Here is a 12395-nt window from a genome sequence, read left to right as displayed (position 1 = left end):
CGAACATAACGCGGTGTACACAAAATTCTTACACACTGATGTGCTGAGGATCATCATTATATATATATATATATATATATATATATATATATATATATATATATATATAACTAACTTATCGAGGTTGTATATATTTAATTAGTTGTGTTTAATAATGTGTAGTAGTATTTTAAAAAATTATGTAGTACTGCATAAGTGACCGACCATATGCATGCATGAAAACAAGGCTTCATAGACAAAAAAATTTGTTTCTAAATATCATATTTCCATCTGTTCTGAGACAAAAAAATCCGTCCAAAAAATTTGTTTACGAAATTTCGTCTCTGATTTGAGACAAAAAAATTTGTTACTATTTTTAGAGACAAATTATAAATCCATGCAATTATAATTCCATGTTTAATTTGCTGAAATGATTTCACATCCAAATTTGAATTCGGTTTCTAATCTATTCTTAAATATGTCAAAAATAGTCTCAAATAATAATACGTTTAGGCATTATTTGATTTGATATATTGTTAATCTATGTATAACTTATCACAATCAATTTCGTCTTATTTTTGTCATATTATTTATCTATTTATTAATTAATAATTTTACATCAATTAAATCAAATAAATTATAATCTATCCATCAAATCAAATAATATATTAACTATTTTTTCTTATTTATTTTTAATTTACATTATATTACTTATCTACGGATTACTTATCCTATCACTCAAACCAAACGATGCCTTAATATATTTATAAATCCGTCTCCGAGTTTTATAAATCGATCCATAGATGTAATAAGTTTTTCTATCGTTAAATTTTGTTGAAGATAAATTAAAAATAGTGAGTGACTATGTGTTTCAAGGGAAAGATGAAAATAAATAATCTTCATTTATCATCTAACCATGTCAGCGTAGGTTTTTTGTACAATGATGTCATGAATCTATACTCATGAGAGTGATCGACTCGATCCATACTTGTAATGGAAATCAAATCAGTATATTTATTACATAATATAATTTTAATATAAAAAATAATATTTTTCTTTCAAATCAGCATATGTTATACAATATTTCTTTGTAAATATATAACTAGCAAATAATAATATTTTTGCAGTACTGAAAAATAATATTTCAAACATATAAAATAATATTTTTTTATGAATTAAATCAAATTAATTAATATATATTTTATAAAATTAATTCGTGAAATCGTTTTTTATTATTATTATTTTTTTAACGTTCAACTATTAAAGAATGAAGGAATATGTATGGAAATGAGCAATGGAATATGAGGCAACCTTTAGCAAAAAGAAGTCTAGTGGAGTATAGGTCCACTTTGCTGCAATTGATTGATGGATGCCTAGGGGTTGTGCATGTTGGAGTTCCTCATTGGACACTGGTACAAATTTTATCTTCCCATTTTAGGAAAATTTTAAAAATATTGAGAAAGATAAAAATATATACTTGTCTAGCACAAAACAAATGTATAGAATAATTAATGATGAGTTTATGGTGATAAGAAATACGGAACTCGAATAGATTGTTTCACTTTCTTTTCTTTTTTTATGTGCAAATTATTAGTAACTATATTAAAACGTACGTCTTCAGTCTTGCTATGTAAGTTCTTTTTAAAAGATAATCTCCTATGCATTTATAAGTATATAGAATACGACTATTTTTAAAAACAAAACACATATGGAATTCATTAGGAATAATTTCACACTTAAAAATATTTGCTAGGGCATATGTTCAATTTCTCAACGGATCGAATCGACATTAATACGAAACAAACTACAATTCAAGTTATTTGTTTCCTGGGGACGAAAAATCAATTTCAAACTGGAACCAACTGAACCGATTGATATAATTTAAATGTGACCACTCGAGTAAACTCATGAGTTTTTTTTTTTATTTTCTTGTAGAAAAACAGACACTATTGAAGCCAAAATATTTGCTGTTATGAGCAGATAAACTATATGGAACTTTTTTTTTTAAATAAAATAAAATCAGACCCGTTTATGAAAAATTAAGTTCTTTTGAATTAGTTGTCAAATACTCGATCAAGAATCATAAAATCAGATCGATTGAGATGATGTATTCAAATTTCTACCGTCTTATACAATATAATACTAATAATAATAAATATTAATCGAATATCTTTATAATTAAAATATATTTTATGTAGGACCTGGTAGATTCGCAGATAGGGCTTTACAAAAACTTTCTTGTAGTTTTTGAATGTGACAATGGTGATTGGTTAAAGTGGAGGGGTTATATCATCAATAGTTGGGAATGGCTAATGAGATAATGACTCTTTTTTCTTTTGCCTAAAGTGAAAACGATCCATGGATTTATAAGTAGAGACAAATTAAAACCAATTTTGTAAAAATAATAATAATAATAAATTCAAATGTGAAAATTAAGTCGAACAATATTTGTGCATGCCTTTTTATTTGATTTCAAACATTATAGAAATGTCAACGACTTATATAAATTATTTTGACACTAAAATCTCAAGTTTTGGACGATTTATTAAATCTGAGACCGAGTTACTGCCCCTCTCGCAACTCCAAAGAAAAGAAAGTATAGAAGAGAAGAATTGTAAGGGACGGCTTATCTATAGTTTATGGTCCTTGCACAAAAGACAGAATTATTATTGCAAAAAGGATGGTGCACAAATTAAAGAGCCTCCATTTTTCTATCTTTTGTCTTGCCCCCAACAATAAACAAATCCAATTTTTTTTTTGGGAAGTGGGAGCTTGTGGCCAACTATTCGAACAATACCTTGTTATATTAATATTATTTTTGTTTAAGGACAACTGTGCTTGGTGGGCAAAATTAAAATTAAAAATTAACAAAAAAAGAAGTCGTAATTGTGCGTAATTAACTAGTAGTCCACTACTGGCCTATATTAAATGTCTTACCCATTCAAACTCAGTTCTTTTTGTCTTAACAATTAATTTATTATTCATCATTTTAAAATGGAGTAATGTTGTCATTATGTACGTAATCACAACCAAACAAATAATTGTTTTCGATCAAAATCAACGAATAGAAGCAGATCCAATTAATTAGCCATATCGCCCATATTGTAATTCAACACATTCCATTGCCAAAAATATTATGGTTCTCAAATTATTATTGTAAAAAGTATTGACACCATACGAATTATTAGATGACTCTCCCATTTCTTAAATAAAGTCAAAATTCATTGAAATGCTAGTCGAATTTACGGTTTTATGATCGGACATATGAGTGAATTTATATTTACTATTTCAAATTAATGTTTTTTCCCCAGTGTTTTGAGTGTTAGACGTGTAACTACGTTCAATTAATTCAATAAAATCTGATTCCGCTTTTAAGGGTGTCTAAGTTGGTGGAGTAGATGATCAAGTCTTGGCCAAAGGTCAGGAATTCGATTCCTCATACCAACATCTTCTTGGACTAGCCTGTCACACAGGGTTTGCCTAGTGCGGTTTATCTGGTTAACGTAATTTGCAGGTTATTGCGTTAGTCCGGGAGTTTACCCATTAATGCGCACCGAAAATAACGGCTGCGAATTTCCACGTCACCAAAAAAATTTGATTCCATTCAATATCATTATTGATTTCTAGTCCTAAATGTCAAATCCTTAAAATAAGGGGTTTTATTGTTTTTTTTTTTAAAAAAATGGATTTTATTTAATTTTTTTTCATTAATTATTTATTTATTTATTCATTTATTTATTACAAGTGCTAGTTACTCGATGGCTGTTGAATGACTAACGAAAAAGAATCATAAGGTTGAAATAATTAAAAAAATTATGAATTCTTTTGAAGTTTAAATTAGTGCAAGGGAAAATGCATTTTTAGTCATTTAATTGTTGCTTTGAGATTTTGTTTCTATATGCTATCAAATTTCAATTTTATTCCTACATCTTTTTATTTTTTGAAATTTTAATAGTTTTTTTATCGGAATGTTGATATGACACTACTACATATATCAGCGCTACATTGATATCACATCAACGTCATGTTAAAAAAATATAAAAAATTATTGAAAAAATATATAATAAACTAAAATTAAAATTTAATAACATAGAAGATCAAAATAATAAAGTGATAAATATATAAACCTAAAAAAATAATTTTCCATCGATGTTATAATCATACATTCATACCCTTAAAAATAAAATAAAAATAAAAATCATACATTCGTACTCTCCGTAAAGTTGACTTAACATAATGTACCTCCTCCATTGACTTTTAATTTTCCACGCACCATTTTTTTATATATAAATCAATTTTATACAACCCCACTTGACAATTGAATTCGTTGCTCGAAAAATTCGTACCGTATTTGTGTACTGAATTTCTTAATCGTAACTCGTAAGACCTAACTCTGTCATAATTTTTTCCCAGCCATATAAAAATTAAGACAATCGTTACTCATATATATAACATTGTCACATTGAACATATTTTGTAAGTTATTTATTCAGACATATAAAAATTTTCATTTCTTCAGCTTTTTTTTTTTTTTTTAATGTGATATATCCAAAGTTCTTGTCCAAGAACAAGTGGGCTAATTGCACCAACACCCCATGTGAAAAGTCTAAAAGACATAAAATCCCTTAAAAATATTAATAGGCTAATGCATCTCTCAGTTTTTTAAAATGTAGCACATTTCACTCATATCTTATACAAACTCGGGCACATTTATACCCTCTCATAGGGGTTTTTATGCTAATTTTTTTAAAACATAGGGTCTAACATGCTATTAATTTTACACATGAGGTTTTATATATTTTAGACTTTTTACAAGAAGTGTGGATGCAATCAGCCCAAGAACAAGTATCAAAGAGCTTCTTTTGATTGCTAGCAAACACATATATATATATTTAAAGACTTTTAGTTGTTTAACGTGCGTTGACCTGAAACTCCAGTACGGAAATGGTGCTTGTTTTTCTCAATTTCCCACGTATATAGAATCCTCCTTTTCTCACATTCGCATTAATTTCTGATCACTTATCACAAACGCTTTACAGTCTTTCAGGTAATTCAATTTTCTTAAAATCTGAAACAATGTCACCATGAATATAGTCAACCTCTGAATTTGTTCTTGGGGCTATGATATTTCATTTCATTTTACCTTTTGATTTTCTTCTTTCTCTCTCATTTTATATAATCCCCTGCAAATTTGCAGTTGTTGTGAGGAGAAGGGGAGTGATGGAAACGTCCCAAACTGAAATCTTTTACCATTCGGGGCCAACGTTTCTGACTTCTGTGGATTGGTAAGATATATATTTTCTCTTTTATTTTTGCTTCCAAGAAAGTATTTAGTTTTCAGATTCAAGAAAATCCAGAAGTTTGATTCGAGACAAAGATTCTGTTTTCTTACTTGGATGGTGACAGGAGTAACTCATACCACAGAAGATCCATTGCTGCGAGCCTGGTCCAAGGTATGTATATACTCGAACATGATAGGCAAAACCAGAGGCAAGGCCCCTCTGGCAACGCCTCTCCATGGTGGGAATTCTTCAATTTCAAGCTAATCCAAGTTATTGAAGATGAGCATGATCTTTCCATCTTCGGTGCCATTCTCGAGTTCGAATTCCCATACCATCTCCAGCACAATCACCCCACCCAAAGGCCTCCACAATATGTCATCGCCTTTCGTGGCACCATGACCGATTCAAGAAACAGGGCCGAGGACTTGAAGCTCGACCTTCACTGTGTTCTAAATGACCTGCAAAAAAGCACACGCATTCTTAATGCCATAGATAAAGCTCAAGAAATCGTCTCCAGAGTCGGCCTAGGGAACGTGTGGTTGGCGGGACATTCTCTAGGTTCATCTATGGCATTGATAATAGGAAGGGAGTTGGCCAAAAATACAGGAACCCATCTTGAAACATACCTCTTTAACCCTCCCTTTATATCTCTCCCCGTCGAATGGATACCGAGCGAGAAGTTGAAGCACGGTTTGAGGTTTGCAAACAGTGTCATCACTGCAGGACTGGCCATGGTGGCTGGCGGCTATCATGGCCAAGAATCTGCCGAAAAACACCCCTTTGACTTGTTATCTTCGTGGGTTCCTTACCTGTTTCTCAATCCCTTTGATCCCATCTGCTGCGAGTACATTGGATATTTCGAGCATCGACAGAAAATGGAGTCCATTGGTGCAGGAAAAATAGGAAAATTGGCCACGCAGCATTCAATAGGAAGCATTGTATCAGGTGGCAGAGAGAATGATTTTGAAGCAATACATCTTATTCCATCTGCGTATCTGACTGTAAACTTAAGCAATGCTCAAGGTGTGAGGGAAGCTCATGGGATTGAACAATGGTGGAAACAAGAATCCGAATTCAAGTACAATTTATACCATTATATGTAATGGTTCTACGGATTTGCCATTACAGACGAGGTTAATTCTCAAGTATTGGTCCTGGTCTTTTAAGTACATTTTAGATGGCAATTCTTTTTCTATTTTGGCCCCTACATGACAATTCATGTGGTTTCCTTTGTTCTTCCACAAGTTGAATTCATCATATGCTACTAATCGATTTGTTGTACTCTTCCGACATTTCCCTAATAGATTCGTGTATTTTATTCCCGACGTTGTTCGGATAATATGATGTTTGCTTTCGTTTTCAGAATAGTTCTGAAAAATTGACGTCTCAAAATAATGAAAATGTAGCTTTAAACTTGTGGTTTCAAATAGTTTGTATTTAGATTATGAGTAAACGGCGGGGGAAGAGACCATAAATAAATTAAGATCTCAAAATGATAAAAGGGGAATTTATCGAACATAATTACACTAAAATTTGAATAATCACAGAACAGCATTGGTGCGGAACCAGAATTCAACACAAATGTACAGGAAAATGTGGGCGATCGGTCACCTTGCTTCCATGCCATTTCTTGAATACTCATTGTCTCTATGTCATCACCTTATGCTGATTGCACAACACGAAGGAATCTCAGTTTTTTATCACAATAGTTTTAAATTCGAAGGAAAAAAAAAACTTGTTTAGCTTTTACAGGCTTGTCGTAAAGAGGGAGACATCCAAGAAGACCATGAAAGGTGTCCAGAGCATTATCGAGTCATTACCTGCGCTGCAAACGAAGAGCTGTGTGCAAGAAACTTGACAAACTCTTGTTTCTTTTTCTCATAATTGAATCTTGCGAGATCTAATAGCGACTGCTCTCTCTGCAGATCAACCATGGTTCTGTTTTTGTCCCATTGCGTCTCCTTCATACGATTTTCAACCTCGAAATAGTTCATGGGCAGGCTGAATCTATCGGAGCCATTTGGGAACATTACATCCATGTCTCCCCTTCAATCAGAGAAATTCCAATGTTAAAACATCACAAGAATTAATTGATACTTGAAAAAATTAAATCCAAATAGAAATGGATAAAACATTCTCGACATAAGAAGATTAAAACTCGAAAAACAGAAATATAACATTACCTTCGTTTAAATAATGAAACGAGAAATATGGATATTGGTGATTTAGATTAAAACGATAAATCAGTACTCGTGCATTAATGTCAAGGTTCGCTTCTTACCGCTGTTGACCCATATCAAACACCCCAGGACTTTTTATGACACCTCCATCCAGAGAGATAGCTCCATTTGATATAAAAGGGAGAGCCTTAAGCATGTCTTCCCTTGATCTGTATATTTGCAAATTGGAAAAGAGGTTATAGAATAGCAACTCTCTTAGGTTGCGTCCATCATTTGAGATACCATTTAAGTCAGCGCTGTCGATGGCGATCATGTTGACCGCAAAACCAAGAAACCCAGGAGGAATTTCTCCATTGACTAATCTTGGCTTTAAAAGATCAAGCCTCTGTTGAGGGTCATCATCAATAAAGTCGCCAACATATGGTCTAGACATACACAAAGTTAGTATTAAAAAAAGAGGTGAATTTCAAATGAGAACTCGTTTGATCATAACAGCAAAACATAAACCCACCTTAGTTTTTCAAGACAAATGACACGAAATCGACCATCCAAGGGTCTGCCAGTAGATGCTCCAAGAGCACAAAGACCCGAGCTTTTCTCTATTAAACCTTCCCTGTTGTATGTTTCCAGCGCTTTGACACCCTCATAGGTCTTGCAGACAATTGCTAACATTGTATCCAGGCCCAGATACTCTGAAAGAAGCCTAAGCCCCACAATTGAACAGCAAACAAGTTAGCCAGATTCCGATTATCAGCTTCTTAAATTAAATTTACAAGTGGGCTATCCACAAGGAGTAAATTTACATCCAGTTGCAGCACTAAACATAAAGCACAATTAATATGGCTACAACAGCAACTTGCAATACACAGTAGTGCAATGTGCATATTCCATATTTCTATTGCCAGAAGAAGTAAAACACGAGACTGCCATATTTAGATGTTATGGTACAAAAGATACTGAATAATACGCAGAATATATTACTTCTACTTAAAATAAACACATAGTAATTAGTATCACACATGAATTTTTGCGAGTACATCCAAATAAAAATTGGAGCCAGTAATATATTTGCAAGAAGTTAATAGTGAAATGTTAGAAAAGAATCGAAGCCACCTGCTAAGGTTATCGTCATCAACCATCCCAAGTGTAGCAACAATGCCGATGACATCTTTTGTCAATTTTGGGTCAGAAGCTTGGGTTTCAGGTTGATTTTTCAACGTATACCACAATGCAGCTGCAGATCCCTCATGTTTAAGAATACTCTGTATGATTTTCTTCTCGTTCTTCGTATAAGAAGGGTCTTCCTTCTCTGTCGAGGAACTTATGTAATGCTTCCCAATAGCGACTAGAAGACCGGGTATGGTTAGAAAAACACATGAGAAACAGAACACCATCAGAAAAGAGAGATGATTCAGTTTCCAAGACAAAATAAACAAAGAATGAAGATATTGAGGTAAAGAAAACATCTTAGCAGTACAAATTTCAAGAAATAGATGTACGGTGACTCATTCATCACTTAAATTTATTCTATACCTGTGACTATCAGCATTGAAGGACCAAGAGTTTGTACCTCGTGTTATAAAAATACTATCATGTCCAAAATTGCAATAAGGAAACCGGAACAATTCATTTTCTTCTTCTAAAAGATGGGATGCGCAGTACAACCACATATCTGGATAGACCGGAATATGGAAATACACATACCTTGCATGTCTACAATTGATTCCTCCAATTTGTTTTTATGATACTTCAAATATTTAACATTGTCTTCGTGATGCTTTATTTTTTGACCCAGCTCCAGCATATCATCTTGAAGTTTCTGCAAACATTACATCAACTCAGTTTCACATCAATCCATATCTTGCCTCAAGGCGACTTATATGAGATCTTTGAATAGACAAATACTCGTATTGATCAAAAGGGAAAAGAGAAACATACGTTGACGGTTGAGCATCAAGGAAGTCATATACATAAATAATCTAAAGGGGACGGTATAAACAAAACTATGAAATTAGTGACAAACCTTAGAATGGTTTGAAGTGGATTCAGCGATTTGACTAAGAGCTCCATTCTGGATATTATCCCTTGAAATCATATATGGGGAATTTTGACCAACATGTGTCAAATCAGTGACAACTAATGCCCTCGAGTTTTTTGATAGCTAGTATAACAAGAACATGACACAGTCTCAGGATTTTTTATTTTTATTTTTTACATATGATAAATGAATCACAGCCTCAGATATCATGTCCACACAAAGAGTGTACTATAGTTAATAATAAAAAAATATCAATAATGTAGAAAAAAAGAATTTAGGTTTGAAACAGAAAATTATTCATGATTATTTACTTCCTTCAACAAACCAGACATCAATCCAGGACCAGATAAATTTAATAATTACCAAAGCAAGACTAACCAATCAATAAAATGTGGATCAGGAAAGTGGCATAATATAAAAGTAATGGTACTGCATAAACAAACTGCATTACCTAAAAGCACACAATAACGCACGAGATCATGCTTGTTATGAAAACATCCAATTTAAATAAAAGTAAAACGTTGAAATCCTTTTGACAAACATATCCTACTATTGTAGAATAATGTTTCATCTCACATTCAGAAAGTGCAATTTTAAACTTCTGTTTTTCCTTTTAACCATTGCAAAAACGAAGCGTGTAATAAACACCAAATTAGGAGGTCGTTAAAAAAATTTACTCATCCAATTTTAGTTGTGACACAAATTTTTTTATGATCCAGATGTCACTCTCATTTGGATACTTTCACTCAACGCAAAAGAGTTGCAACTGTCAGCTCCTGAACATCCACCACGACCCAAATTCTAATTAATGCACAGCTGTGGTACTAGTCTTTTGGAGTTTCAAAGCTTTGGTTTATGAATTAATGTTATCTTCCCCTGCACTTATTTACTGTTAATTGTGAGATTGGGTAAAAAGGAAGAGAAATTCACCAAGTTAGTACTTTTCATCTCAAGAGAACTAGTTGTCAGTCATAAATATGCTTGAAATAGCAATATACTCTGAATGCATGATTAAAATCACAAAATATGAAATGACATTATAACTCATATATGGTAATTACATTGTTTGTCCGGCTTTGAAATATAATAATTCATCAAATTCTAGGCCCAGGATATTGACAATTATTCGATGTGCATACAATTCCATTTTTCATGTTTTACAAGGATCTCGTTAACAGGGCATAAAAGAAGGGTGAACTACGAACAAGTTACCGCCAGGTCATTTTCTAGGATGTGACACGTGTTTGTGTTATAAGTTGGATCGAGGTGCATGAACCGAATCTTGATTGTTGAGTAAAGATTATTCAGAATAAGCCATCATGAACTTCGACTTCTCGAAAAATGGACTGTGGTATGACCTCATAACAGTTCCATGAGCAATTTAGTAGGGAGTTTTTTGTTTGTCCTTTTGGGAGAAAACCTAAGGTAAGTTTTTCTTAAAATGTTGCTTTTTTAAGCATCATTTGGAATATCTTTCACAACCAACCAACAGTTTTTTCTCCTAAAAATGTGCTTTCCTCCAAAAAAAATTTGTATCCGCACACGATCAAATCATATAGTTATCACATTCTCCAACCTTTTTCCCCTAATAAGTAATAACAGGCCGAAATAAATCCAAACATATCCTTGCATTTTTTTTAAAAAAAACTAAGTTGTACAAACAAAAAAAATACAAAGAACCAATAAAAACTGCCAAAAATTCATCTAAATTTTTCAAAAGCAAATGCCGAGACTTTTTCTCCGTGTATCTCATCTCAACCTACAATCATTCTACACACCCTAAAACAAAATCAAAATATGTTCACATTGAAAGAACACATAAAATTCTATTAGTCCAAATCCTTTTCGACTCTAGGAAAAACACACAAACATTTTAATTTTTCCGCATAATCACAAGCACGTAAAAGATTGTCGCCTGATATCAACACTAGCCTTCAATTTCATGTGTATGGAAAAAAAAAATCCTAAATGGACCCTAAACCCCAAATGCCTCAAAGTTTTGTTTTTCCCTGATTAGAAATTGCCTCAAAGTTTTGAATGATAATTCACTTAAAAAAACACCAATTTTATTAGAAGAGAGAGAGAGAGACCTGGGTAGGTGTCTCGCAATCCATGGCACTTAGCTGGTGGTCACCGCCGAGCATCTCCCTCCGTTGGGTGGTTGCACCGCCGAGAGCCTGATATTTAACACGGGAAGCGAAGCGCAGAGGTGGCAAGTCAACAGAGGAGCATCTTTATGTTTTTTTTTAATAAAAACAAAATAAATAAGTAAACCCTTTTCTCCTTTTTTTCCCCCTTATTTTTTCAAAATTTAGAAGAATACCAAAAGCTATCTCACGCATTACCTTAGTCTATGCAGATTCATCGAATACATTGTGAGCTACATACGTATGAAAATAAATATATTTGATCTAACATATAGGTAGTGTTTGCAAATGTTAAAAAAAATATATCATGAAATTTGTCTATAAAATTTTATTTTTTAAAAACACTCATAATATTTTTTTAAAACATTTGCAAATATTATGCTTGGACTGAGGGTTTATTGGGCCCTGGTAACTTTGTAAGTACAATTAAAAACCCAAAATCACTCAAAATGTTGAAAAAGAAACAGACGCGACTCGTATTATTCATGTACGGCTTGGTTATAGGCCGATACCAAACCCAAATTCGTTATCTTGAGACTAATTGAGGCCCACATCCAATAACGATTAGGTCATGTTTGGATAACTTGATTTGGGTATGTAAGAGGATTTCAAATCATTTATTAATGTCCTTGGTTATACAATTTTTTCGACCAAAAAAAACTAAAATTGCCGGAGATCAAAACATACTCAATGAAAACTGAAAATGAAAACATAAAAGATCAAAATCACAAAACAACAAAATTACCATATCAAAATCGCAATTTTCAGTA

The 12395-nt window shown here is 32.6% G+C and overlaps 2 protein-coding genes across 3 annotated transcripts; one reads left to right on the top strand and one right to left on the bottom strand.

The window, feature by feature from the left end:
• Positions 1-4973: 4973 nt before the first annotated feature.
• Positions 4974-6592, top strand: LOC140871471 (GDSL esterase/lipase At4g10955-like). 2 transcript variants are annotated; one of them, XM_073273996.1, is made up of 3 exons: positions 4974-5025; positions 5176-5263; positions 5385-6588. In XM_073273996.1, exons 2-3 carry the CDS (start codon positions 5199-5201, stop codon positions 6361-6363), a joined length of 1044 nt encoding a protein of 347 aa, XP_073130097.1. In that variant the 5' UTR covers positions 4974-5025; positions 5176-5198; the 3' UTR covers positions 6364-6588. The 2 variants fall into 2 exon arrangements, with proteins under 2 accessions (XP_073130097.1, XP_073130096.1); XM_073273995.1 differs by lacking the exon at positions 4974-5025 and having other exon boundaries at positions 5055-5263; positions 5385-6592.
• Positions 6593-6739: 147 nt separating this feature from the next.
• LOC140871470 (protein DEFECTIVE IN MERISTEM SILENCING 3-like) lies at positions 6740-11706 on the bottom strand. Its single transcript, XM_073273994.1, has 8 exons — positions 11569-11706; positions 9464-9601; positions 9145-9259; positions 8554-8785; positions 7952-8143; positions 7542-7865; positions 7081-7306; positions 6740-6925 (listed from the first exon to the last, which is right to left on the bottom strand). Exons 1-8 carry the CDS (start codon positions 11620-11622, stop codon positions 6908-6910), a joined length of 1299 nt encoding a protein of 432 aa, XP_073130095.1. The 5' UTR covers positions 11623-11706; the 3' UTR covers positions 6740-6907.
• Between the last annotated feature and the right edge of the window lie 689 nt (positions 11707-12395).

The sequence above is a fragment of the Henckelia pumila genome, unplaced genomic scaffold (assembly GCF_033568475.1).
Source record: "Henckelia pumila isolate YLH828 unplaced genomic scaffold, ASM3356847v2 CTG_461:::fragment_3, whole genome shotgun sequence".
NCBI lineage: Eukaryota > Viridiplantae > Streptophyta > Magnoliopsida > Lamiales > Gesneriaceae > Henckelia > Henckelia pumila.
The sequence above is the reverse complement of the archived record's forward strand: the minus strand, read 5'-3'. Positions and strand labels throughout refer to the sequence as shown.